Source organism: Mobula birostris, chromosome 1 (genome assembly GCF_030028105.1).
Source record: "Mobula birostris isolate sMobBir1 chromosome 1, sMobBir1.hap1, whole genome shotgun sequence".
Taxonomy (NCBI): Eukaryota; Metazoa; Chordata; class Chondrichthyes; order Myliobatiformes; family Myliobatidae; genus Mobula; species Mobula birostris.
This window is the reverse complement of record NC_092370.1, coordinates 112,136,717-112,148,992: the sequence shown is the minus strand read 5'-3', so window position 1 is coordinate 112,148,992 and position 12,276 is coordinate 112,136,717. Positions and strand designations below refer to the sequence as shown.

At 41.7% G+C, this 12,276-nt stretch overlaps 1 protein-coding gene across 4 annotated transcripts in view; it reads right to left on the bottom strand.

Moving 5' to 3' along the window:
• The window catches only part of nbeal2 (neurobeachin-like 2), a 226,019-nt gene that overhangs the window by 39,106 nt on the left and 174,637 nt on the right, over positions 1-12,276 (bottom strand). For all 4 annotated transcript variants that reach the window (XM_072260272.1, XM_072260291.1, XM_072260281.1 and 1 more), the window contains 4 exons: positions 9,725-9,874; positions 6,553-6,710; positions 4,108-4,232; positions 394-514 (listed from right to left, as the gene is read on the bottom strand). In XM_072260272.1, coding sequence (XP_072116373.1) covers positions 394-514; positions 4,108-4,232; positions 6,553-6,710; positions 9,725-9,874 — 554 coding nt within the window. The remainder of the gene's footprint in view (positions 1-393; positions 515-4,107; positions 4,233-6,552; positions 6,711-9,724; positions 9,875-12,276) is intronic.

Here is a 12,276-nt window from a genome sequence, read left to right as displayed (position 1 = left end):
TTGCAAAGAAAAAAAATCTGGTCATTGTTTTAGTGCTGCTTGTGATCTCTTGTCATGTGCCAACTGACATCTGAATTACTTTATTGTGTGTACACAGTTTGCAATATCCTGAAATTATTAAAAATTTCAAAATTCTAAATCTCCTTTAACATCCTTGCCTGTGCCAAGAGTTCGATCCTTTTCGTTCCAGAGTTCGATCCTTTTTGTCCTTATGTCCCAAGATCTTGATTTTCATTGGATATTTAGTGCATTCTTTATTTACTTACTACAATGTGAAAAGAGGCCATATAATCTACTGAATCCACCTAGACCAATCCCATTAGACTAGATTGGGTTTCAGCATTTTGGATAGAGCCTCTATGAGCATAGATGTTTCACTGATCAAACACTTACTGGTTGTTAAGAAAAACCAGATCTTCATCTCCAAGCTGATCATCTTCCAGCTCACTAACTTTAGCCTCCTTTGCTACAGCCAGTGGTAGAGATTCTGGTGGGGTTCTTGCCTGATCACTACCTATGAAGAATCAAAAATAATCATTCAATTTAGAATTCACCAACATTGCAACATTCATCAAATGCAACACTTCAATTCTGTTGTAATTAAGGACTTGGGTGCTTCTGCATGTGTTGTAGCCACTTTCCTTCTACTTGAATCACTTCAGGATAGATGCCGTTAAAAGCCTTTGAGCAGTGTGATTCACTGCAGAGCTTGGTGAGGTATCAAAGTAGGCTACATGGAGTCATTTAGTTGGTTGGTCAGAGTTCAAATCAGACCAGACCAGATGAGGTCTGTAGGTTTTATTTAATAAAATAATTAGTTATTTTTGTAAATTGACAATTTCATTATTTCTGAGATTCTGATGCTGGGGCAAACTTGAAATATAATGTTATGAGGTTAAAAACAGTTGCTATGTTTCTTGCAATATTTGCTTATTAGACCATATGACAGTGAGACATCAGAGCAGAATTAAGCCATTCAGTCCATCAGGTTTTTCCACCATTCACTCATGAATGATTTATTACTCCTCTCAACCCCATTCTCTTGCCTTCTCCCCGTAACCTTTGACACCCTTACTAATCAAGAACCTATCAAGCTCTTATTTAAATGTACCCAATGAATTCAAAGTTCTAAGTTCAAAGTCCAAAGTAAATCTATTAGCAAAGTACATATATTTCACCACTATATCCCACCTTGAGATTCATTTCTGCAGATGTTCACAGTACCTCAGAGAAATACAATAAAATCAATGAAAAACCACACACAAGCGGAGACTGACAAACAATAGTCATAGTCATACTTTATTAATCCCGGGGGAAATTGGTTTTCATTACAGTTGCTCCATAAATAATAAATAGTAATAGAACCATAAATAGTTAAAAAGTAATATGTAAATTATGCCAGTAAATTATGAAATAAGTCCAGGACCAGCCTATTGGCTCAGGGTGTCTGACCCTCCAAGGGAGGAGTTGTAAAGTTTGATGGTCACAGGCAGGAATGACTTCCTATGACGCTCAGGGCTGCATCTCAGTGGAATGAGTCTCTGGCTGAATGTACTCCTGTGCCACCCAGTCATTATGTAGTGGATGGGAGACATTGACCAAGATGGCATGCAACTTAGACAGCATCCTCTTTTCAGACACCACCGTGAGAGAGTCCAGTTCCATCCCCACAACATCACTGGCCTTACGAATGAGTTTGTTGATTCTGTTGGTGTCTGCTACTCTCAGCCTGCTGCCCCAGCACACAACAGCCAACATGATAGCATTGGCCACCACAGACACGTAGAACATCCTCAGCATTGTCCGGCAGATGTTAAAGGACCTCAGTCTCCTCAGGAAATAGAGACGGCTCTGACCCTTCTTGTAGACAGCCTCAGTGTTCTTTGACCAGTCCAGTTTATTGTCAATTCGTATCCCTGGGTATTTGTAATCCTCCACCATGTCCACACTGACCCCCTGGATGGAAACAGGGGTCACCTGTACCTTAGCTCTCCTCAGGTCTACCACCAGCTCCTTAGTCTTTTTCACATTAAGCTACAGATAATTCTACTCACACCATGTGACAAAGTTTCCTACTGTAGCCCTGTACTCAGCCTCATCTCCCTTGCTGATGCATCCAACTATGGCAGAGTCATCCGAAAACTTCTGAAGATGACAAGACTCTGTTCAGTAGTTGAAGTCTGAGGTGTAAATATGCAATAGAAGACAAACTGGGCAAATAGTAAGAAACTTAAGTAAATAAATAAATAATACTGAAAGCATGAGTTGCAGAGACAATGAAAGTGAGCCCATAGGTTTTGGAATCAGTGACGTATCCATGCTGGGTGAAGAGTCAGATGGTTAAAAGGAAATACCCACTGCTAAACCTGGTGGCGGAGGACCTAGGACTTGGCTTCCGCAGCTTTCTGTGGCAATGAATTCCATAGATTTGCCACTCTCTAGCTAAAGAACATCCTCCTCATCTTTGTTCTAAAGGGGTGCACTTGCATTCTGAGTCTGTGCTCTCTGGTTCTAGACCACCACACCATACCCCCTCCTCCCAAAACTGGAAACATTCTCTCCATGTCCACTCCATCTAGGCCTTTCAATGTTCTATAGGTTTCAATGAAATTCCCCCATCCCTCTTTGAAACTCCAGTGAGTACAGGCTCAAAGCCATCAAACACTCCTGATACATTAACCCTTTCATACCTGGGATCATTCTCTTAAACCTCCTTTGGACCCTTTCCAATGTCAGCACATCCTTTCTCAGATAAGAGGTCCCAAACTGCTCACAATATTCCAAGTGTGGTCTAAGCAATGTCTTATAAATTCTCAACATTACATCCCTGCGGTTATAATCTAGCCCTCTTGTAATGAATGCTAACATTGCATTTGCCTTCCCTACCATTGACTCAACCTGCAAGTAAATCTTTAGGGAATCTTATATGAGGACTCCTATGTCCTTTTGCACCTCCAATTTTTGAATTCACTCTCCATTTATAAAATAGTCTCTGCCTTTATTCCTTCTGCAAAAAGTGCATGACCTTACACTTCTCTACACTGTGTTCCATCTGCTATATCTTTGCCCATTCTCCTAATTTGTCCAAGACCTTCAGCAGATTTCCTACTTCCTCAACACTACCTACCCTCCCACTTATCTTTGTATTGCCTGCAACTGGGCTACAAAGCTATCAATTCAATCGTCCACATCATTGACGTAAAAGTTGAAAAGAAGCAGTTCCAACACCAACTCCTGTGGAACACCACTAGTCACTGGTAGCCAAACAGAAAAAGTTCCCTTTATTCCTACTCTATGCTTCCTACCAGTCAGCCAATCTTCATTCATGCTAGTATCTTTCTTGTAAACCATGAGCTCTAACCTTGTTTAACAGTCTCATGTGCAGCACCTTGTCAAAGGCCATCTGAAAATCCAGTAAACAACATCCACTAACTCTTCTTTGTCTATCCTGCCTGTTATTTCCTCTAAGAATACCAACAGATTTGTCAGGCAGGATTTCCTCAAGAAAACCATACTGACTTCGGCCTATTTCTAGCTATCTATTTATTTATTTATCAACATGCAGTACAGAGTAGGCATTCTGGCCCTTCAAGCTGGCATGCTGCTGCTGTATTCCACAGTGAAGACTGATGCAAAATACTTGTTCAATTTGTCCACCATTTCTTGTCCCCCATTACTACCTCTTCAGCATAATTTTCCAGCAGTCCACTATCTATTCTTGCCTCTCTTTCACTCTTTTTACTTCATATCTGACACAAACTTTGCTATCCTCTTTTATATTATGGGCCAGCTTACCTTCATTTTTCACCTTTTCTTCTCTTATTGTTTTTTATGTTGCCTTTTCTTGGTTTTTAAAAGCAGCTCAATCCTCCAGCTTCTCACTAATTTTTGCGATATCTATGCTACCCCTTTTGCTTTGATGCTGTTTATTATTTCTCTGGTCGGCCATTGTTGCCTCATCCTCCCTTTAGAATGTTTCTTCTTCTTTGAGGTGAAGATTATAGTTAAAAATCATTTCACAGCAGTTAGCGGGACATTTTTGGGAGGTGCTAAAAATTTTAAATAAAAGAACATTACTGCTAGTGTAAAGACAACAAAAAAAATTACCAAGATTATCTCGCAAGGCACTAGCATCCAAATGTTTGTCAAAGTTGTAGTTTGGAACCAATTTGAGCCTCATCCTTGAGTAAGTCTCCGCACTTGATAGCTTCCATTTTATTTCAGAGGGGTTCCTGTAGAGTAACAAGAACACTTGTAATTTATATTGGTTTGTTGTTAAAAAGAGTCATCTATGTATATGTACACTCAGTGTATTAGATACACCTGCACACCTGTCTGTTCATGCAAATGATCTAACCAGCCAATCGTGTGGCAGCAACTCAATGCATAAAACCAAGTAGAAATGATCAAGACCAAACATCAGAATGGGGAAGATGTGATCTAAGAGTCTTTGATCATGGAATGATTGTTGGATTGTTGGTGCCAGATAGGGTGGGTTGAATATCTCAGAAACTGCTGATCTCTTGGGATTTTCACACACAACAGTCTCTAGAATTTACAGGGAATGGTGCAAAAAAACACAACAAAAACACTCAGTGAGCAGCAGTTCTGTGGGTGAAAACACTTTGTTAATGAGAGAGGTTGGAGGGGAATGGCCAGACTGGGTTCAAGATGACAGGAAGGAGACAGTAACTCAAATAATAACGTGTTATAACACTAGTGTGCAGAAGAGCATCTCTGAATGTACAATATGTCGAACCTTGAAGTGGATGGAGACAGCAACAGAAGACTATGAACATACAGTCCGTGGTCATTCTATAGGTACAGAAAGTATCTAATCAAGTGGCCACTGAGTGTATACGGGCATTAAATATCCAGTCATAGTGTTGTGCAGCACAGAGATAGGCCCTTCAGCTCACCATGTCCACACTAATTCCATTTTCCCACTCTAGGGTCATATTTTTTTCTGCACTTTCCTATTTAACTGTCTGTCTAGATGCCTATTAAATGTAGTAATTGTACCTGATTCCACTCACCATGCTTAAAAAAACCCTGAGACATCCATTAAACTACTACACCTTACTTGAAATTATGCCCTCATGTTTACCACCACTCTCCAACCCCATGTCTCTCAGGTTCCCCATCACCTCTTGGGTCCTCAGAGCCCCCATTGTCTTCCCACCCCAGCTTCCCTGAACACCCCAACCCTCCCCCCACTTCCTCTGATGCCACCAACTGTCCTCCCCTCTATGATCCTTGCTCTAACTCCTGCCATGTCTTCGCCATTCCGTCTGACATTCCCCTCTCTGAAGTAGCATATTCTGTCTCCAGCAAGGGCCTTACCTTTGTTCTTCTTCACCCGCATCTCGGTGAGTACTACTCCCACCATGCATTTGAGCTCTTCTTCCATTGCCTCCATCTCCAAGTCCACATCTTTGACAAGACTTCTCCACCCTGCACCCCTTCTCCCATCCCCAAACCTCCACCCTTTCTTGGTTCTCTGCCTGCTCTGGATCTTTTCATCTCTCAATTGCTGATGAGACCTCAACCGGCTTGATGTCAGCACTCCTCCCCACTCTTTGAACCTTACCTCCACTGAACGTTCTTCCCTCCACTCTCCCTCTGCACAAATTCCAACCTTACCATCAAACCCACAGACAAAAGAAGGTGCTCTTGTAGTGTGGTGGACTGACATCTATCTAGATCAGGCCAGGTGACAACTCTCAGACACCTCCTCTTCCTTACCTCCTGAGAAGGAACCCACTCCGAACCATCAGAATTCTCTGACACCATCATTTACATCATCAGCTCTGGAGATCTCCCATCCACTGCCACCATACTCATGATTCCATTACCCTGCACTGCTCATTTCTACCTCCAACCTGAGATCCACAAACCTAGCTGTCTAGGTAGGCCCATTGTCTCTGCCTACTCCTGCTCCATTGAATTTGTGTCAGTGTACCTTGACTCCATTCTACCCCCTTGATTCAGTCCCTTCCCACCTACATTCATGACAGTTCACATTCTCTCAATCTCTTTGGCCACCTTATTTTCACCACAGATGTCTAGTCCCTATACACTTCCATCCTTCATCAAGAAGGCCTTAAAGCTCTCCGCTTCTTTCTCAACAGAAGAACTAACTGGTTCCCCTCCACCACCAGCCTTTACAATCTGGCAAAACTGGTCCTGACCCTCAACAATTTCTCCTTTGGCTCCCCCCACCTTCTCCAAACTCAAAGGATAGCCAAGAGCACCTATATGGGCCCCAGTTATGCCTGCCTTTTTGTTGGCTACATAGAACAGTCCATGTTCCAAGACTTCCCTGGTAATACTCCCCAAATCTTCCTGCACTACACTGGTGATTGCAATGGTGCTGGTTCATGCATCCATGCAATCTTCCTCCACAACACTGACGACTGAAATGGTGATGCTTCACGCATCCATGCTGACCTCAACAATTTCTTCATCTTTGCCTCCAAACTTAGCATCTTCAAATTTCTGTGAAGGTGGTTCTGAATTGTCATGTTTTTACACTTATTGATTATGACTTACCGTTCTGCCCAGGCTCCACGGGGGCAGGTAAGAAGTCGCCTCAGTGAGCTCCACTGGCGAAGTACTGCTCTGTGGTGGCTGTTAATCTGCTTCAGCGTGTTGCTGTATCGAGCATTCTCACCCCTCACACGTTTCCAGAAGGGCTCCAGTATCAACTCCTAGCACAAAGACAAGAGGAATCCATTCTTATGCAGTGTTTTGTTCTTCCATAATCATGAATCATTTTTCACAATGGAAATAAAAATTTAGCCAAATTCTAATCAGCTTCCCATGTTCAATGCAGTTATAAGGCTTTTTGCCTCATTCCTCTGCCTCACTTACATAGATTGTCACATCAGCGTCTGTTCTGCAGTTGTAGGCGGACGGACAGTGTATAGGTGAATGGGGGAGTCAGTTAGTTCTTCCAGTGGGTGTGGCCTGCAATGATCTGGAGATGATTGTCAACTCTAAATGCTGAGTAGGTAATGGAATTAACCATTGAGTGAATAACCTGTGCTTATTGTATCAGATCCAATAGTCCGTTCTCAGGGTTTTAAACTTCCATATCATTTACAGAAAAACTAATTTACTCAGGTAAGAAATGTTTGGATATTTTGGAGGTGACCACTGGTAGAGGTCTTTGTAACTCTGCCTTTTCAGATTGAGACTGAAGCATGCATTTCAGTGGCCTCCCATTATCTATTCCATTACTCTATTTAATCTGCATCCTGTGAAATAAAATATAATTTAATTCATTTTGTAAACCTATTATTTATTCCTGTTGCCTATTTTTATGCTTGAGACTGATTTCTAATTTGCTTTTTTAATGAATTTAATCTGCTGTTGGGCTCAGCATCCATCACGAATGTGACTGGGGCTATGAAATATATGAACTACAAGGCATTCTACAACAGGTCATTAAGCCAACTGTGACTTTCTGATTACATTAACTGGTACCAAGAAGAGGACGAATCTGGTCACACCACAGCCACAAAGGGATTCTTCATTCACACACTGTCTTACCTTCAACACATTTGTTATTCATTCACCGCAGAGTCAAAATCTTTATGTTAGCCATTTATCACTAATGTACACACATCACCACAATATTTGTCATTCAAAGAGAAGCCCTGTGACCATTCCATTGGGCCATCAATTGATGTACAATCTTTACTATAAACACTACACCTAATAGCAAGAGTCAGAAACTACTCTTGGCAGAAACACAGAACAAAAACTTGGCTGCAAAAAAGAACAGTCAAGTCCTTTAAAACTAAAGATGAACTGTTTAATTGACTTATGTTGTTAAGTCTGGTCATAATGGTAGAAATATTGGAATTACTACGTGAAAGGAAAGACCAGAGCATATACACTCAGTGGTCACTTTATAGATACCTCCAACACCTAATTAGTGCATGTTCAAGGTCTTCTACTGCTATAGCCCATCCGCTTCAAGGTTCAATGTGTTACGTGTTCAGAGATGCTCTTCTGCACACCACTGTTGTCACATTGTTATTTGAGTTACTGTTGCCTTCCTGTCATCTTGAACCAGTCTGGTCACTCTCCTCTGACCTCTCTCATTAACAAGGTGTCTTCGCCCACTGAACTGCAGCTCACTGGATGTATTTTTTGTTTTTCATACCATCCTCTGTGAACTCTAGGGACTGTTGTGCATGAAAGTCCCAAGAGATCAGCAATTTCTGAGATACTCAAACCACCCCGTCTGGCACCAACAATCATTCCACGATCAAAGTCGCTTAGATCAGATTTCTTCCCCATTTTGCTGTTTGGTCTGAACAACAACTGAACCATTTGACCATACCTGCATGCTTTTAGGCAATGAAATGCTGCTACGTGATGAACTGGTCAGATTTCATTAACCAGTCGATGTACGGGTGTACTTAATAAAGTGGTCATTGAGGGCAAGTTTGCCTAGTGCCATCCCAGTTAAGACATGATATTGAGAACGATGCTCATGATCTTAAAGAATCTCTAAAGCCCAAGAAATAACATGAGGAATCCCACCTTGGCCAGGAATATTTTGAGGTCCAAAGGCACCTACCTATTCCTCCTAAACATGCTAAACTTACCATGTTCTGTTATAAAATAATGTATTTCCTGGAAGTACAATTAATTTTATTAAAATTCATTTTGAGCAATGCCAACAACATTTAATGTCCTGCTCCAATTGCCTTCCTAATTGTTGCAATCCTTCTGGTGATGGGATGCTCACAGTGCTGCTGGGCAGAAATTCTAGTGTTTAGACCCAGCAACCATGAAGGACCAGTGATATACTTCTGAATTAGCATGGTGTGTGGCATGGAAGGAAATTTGCTGGTGGTGGTACTCCCATGGATGTACTTCCCTCATCTTTCTTTGGGAGGATTTATCAAGGGAGTCTGAGTGAGCAAATTCAGTTCACTTTGCAGCCATTGGGTACTAGTGGTATATGAAGCGAATGTTCAGGCTGGTGGCTGGAATGTTTTGCCCTCTGTGGTCTTTAGCTCCGTTAGAGTTGTTGGAGCTGCACTTACCCTAGCAAGGCAAAAATGGTCTATGTCGTCTTGGGTGGCAGGAAACGAGACACTCACCGACCTGCTTCAAGCTACCTAAAAACCAAGTTTTTTGTGCCTGATCCAACTGAGTTTCTGGTCAGTAGTGACTCCCAGGAAATGGATGGTGGAAGACTTGGTGATGGTAATGCCACTGAATGTCAAGGGTAGGTGTTTAGACGCTCTCTTTTGGGGGAGATGGTCATTATCTGCCACTTTTGTGGTACAGATGTCATTTGCTATTTACCAGTCTGTGCCTGTTGTCTAGATCAAGCTGTACGCAGTCATGGATTGCTTTATTTGCTGAAGATTGCGAATAGAAATGAACCCTGCTCAACCATCAGCAAGCATTCCCACTTCTGACGTGATGATAAAAGGGAAGACAAAGGAGCTGATGATAGTTGGGGATCTGAAAGAATCAATAACATTCATTTAGGAAATTGGTGAGGTAGAGTCCATGATGGAATAAAATTCATATAACTGTGGAAGGAGATGAAATAGGCAGAGACTGCATTAAAATAGAGCAAAAGAATCTGTGACGGGAGATTATATAATGACTGGAGCCCTCAACAGTGTCAATAGGTTACAAAGGTGCTTAATGGGTCAACTTGTCTTCAGCGTTCACGAGCTGCAATAGTTACCTGGAACTTGGAACGACTCTCCCCACGCTCATGCTCCCGACGCAGAGCACTGCTCATTAGTGAGTCGTAACAGGAGTTCCAGAAGCTGGACATCTGTTTGTGACTTGTGTCAAATGTGTCCGATTCATATTGAGCCATGGCTTTTAAAACCTGCAAAGACATACGTGGTTATGCAAGCAATCACACCAAATAAAACCCATTGATACAAATAATAGATAGGAAGATCACAGCCAGGTGAGGTGAAGGAGTGCAGAGTAAGGTAGGCTCTAAAGGTAAGACTGGATATAATGTGATGGGAGAAGTATTCTGGGTCAGAATGGAACATACTAGAAGAAACAGAAGTAGAGGCAAGACTGTATCCTACACAAGGTATGGAGAACAAAATAAAGGCAGAAGTTGCAGGTATGGAGCATTGCAATTGTTACTGGAGTTGAATTTCAGAAAGAAAAAATTAAATCTTACTACTGCTTTTGGGAATTCAAATTCACGTGCTAAATTAAATTTTTAATAATAAAGTTCATAGCGGTAATGGTAAGTATGAAATCAGCAGATTGTTGTAAAGTCCTATCTAGTTCACAGTGTTTTTCAGCAGAAAAAAAAAATCTACCATCGTTAGGGTATGACTTCTTTGACTCCAGATCTACCAATGTGGTCAATTTTGAAATAGCTGCAAACCATTCAAATTAACGAGTGTGTAGGCATGGAAAATACAATGCTGGTTTTGCTGGTGATATTGTCATTCATGTACAAAACAACATGGTCCTTCCAGCATGTACATCTACCCAAAAAGGCTTTAGCTGTCTTCCCACTTCAACTCCCTCTTAGTCTCCATGTCTCTTGATTCCTTGTTTTGGACTTGTTCATCATTGGATGAAGACCTTGCTCCATCAAGCCTATATAGCAGGTACTAAGCAATGGCCATCCCCAGAGTGAAAAAATACACATACAGGCAAGTTCCCTTCTCCAAGCTGGAGGAGAAAAAAGACATTTTCGACTCTAAGCTATTGTCTGGGAAGAAGATGTTCAACTTCTCTTAAAAGTCACAGTTAATCTTTTCCCTCCAGTTTTTTTAAAAATAAACAATCAATATATTATCTTTGCAAATTATCATTTAAAAAAAATTGCTGTTGCTTATCTACCATCATATCTTTTAATATACAAGCCGTTCCTGTATAGCTACAACAGTGGCATCTACCTGACAATGCTGGGAACTGCTCAGGTATGTCCTGTCCACAGGAAACAGGACAACTGCAATCCAGCGAACTACCACCTCATTATAGTTTGCTTTCGAACATCAGCAAAGTGATGAAAGAGATAGGTGCTAGTGCCCACAAGCAGCACTGGTTTAGGAAAACTCTGTTCTCAAAAGCTCAGGACAGGTTTTGCCAAAGTCACTCAGTTTCTAAACTTATTAAAGCAGAGGTCCAGGCTTGGAGAAAAGAACTGATATCCTCAGGTAAAGTGAAAATAGGTTTATCAAAGCAACATTTGATTGAATATGACATCAATGAGCCCTGGCCAAATTGGAGTCAATGAGAATTAAGGGAAAGGCCTCCACTAGTTGGAATCACAGTAGGCACAAAGGAAGATTGTTGTAGTGGTTGGTGGTCTATCGTCTCAGTCACTGGATATCTCTTCAGGATAACCTCAGGAAGATGTCCCAGTCCCAACCATCTTCAGCTGCTTCATCATAAGTAGGGGTGTACACTGAAGATTGCAGAACGTTCAGCACAATTTGGGATTCCTTAGATAATGAAGCAGTTCACATAAAATGCAGCAAACCTGGACGATATCCTGTCTCGGACTGTTAGGTGACAAGTAACATTTGCACCATGCATGCCAGGCAACAATGATATTCAACAAAAGAAGATCCAGACAGCACCCCATGACATTTAATGGTATCACCATCACTGAAACCCCCTTTTTCAATATTCTGGGCATTACCACTGACTAGAAACTTCACTGGAGTAGCCATGGCAACAAGAGTAGATCAGGGGCTAGGAATCCTGTGGGAAGTAACTCACCTCTCAATTCCCCAAAGCCTGTCCACTACCTACAAGACTCAAGTGAGGAGTGTGATGGAACACTCTGCCTGCTTGGATGAGTGCAGCTCCACTACACTCAAGAAGCTTGACACCATTCAGGATGTAGCGTCCCACTTGGTAGGCACCCCACTCATGAACTTCCACTCACTCTACAATCATCACAGCAGCAGCAATTTGTACCATCTTCAGGATGCACTGCAACAACTCACCAAGAATCCTTAGGCAGCACCTTCCAAACCTATGACCTCTACTAGTTAAGAAGGACAAAGGTAACAAAAACATGGGAAACTGTTATCTAGAAGTTGCCTCTCCAAGCCACACACCATCCTGACTTGGAAATACATTGTGTAGCACCATGGTCCTGAAAAACGTTGTCTCGGTTTTACTGTGTACTGTACCAGCAGTTATGGTCAAAATGACAATAAAAAGTGACTTGACTTGACTTGATTGTCATTCCTTCCCTGTCACTGGGTCAAAATCCTGGAACTTCCTCCCTAATAGCATTTT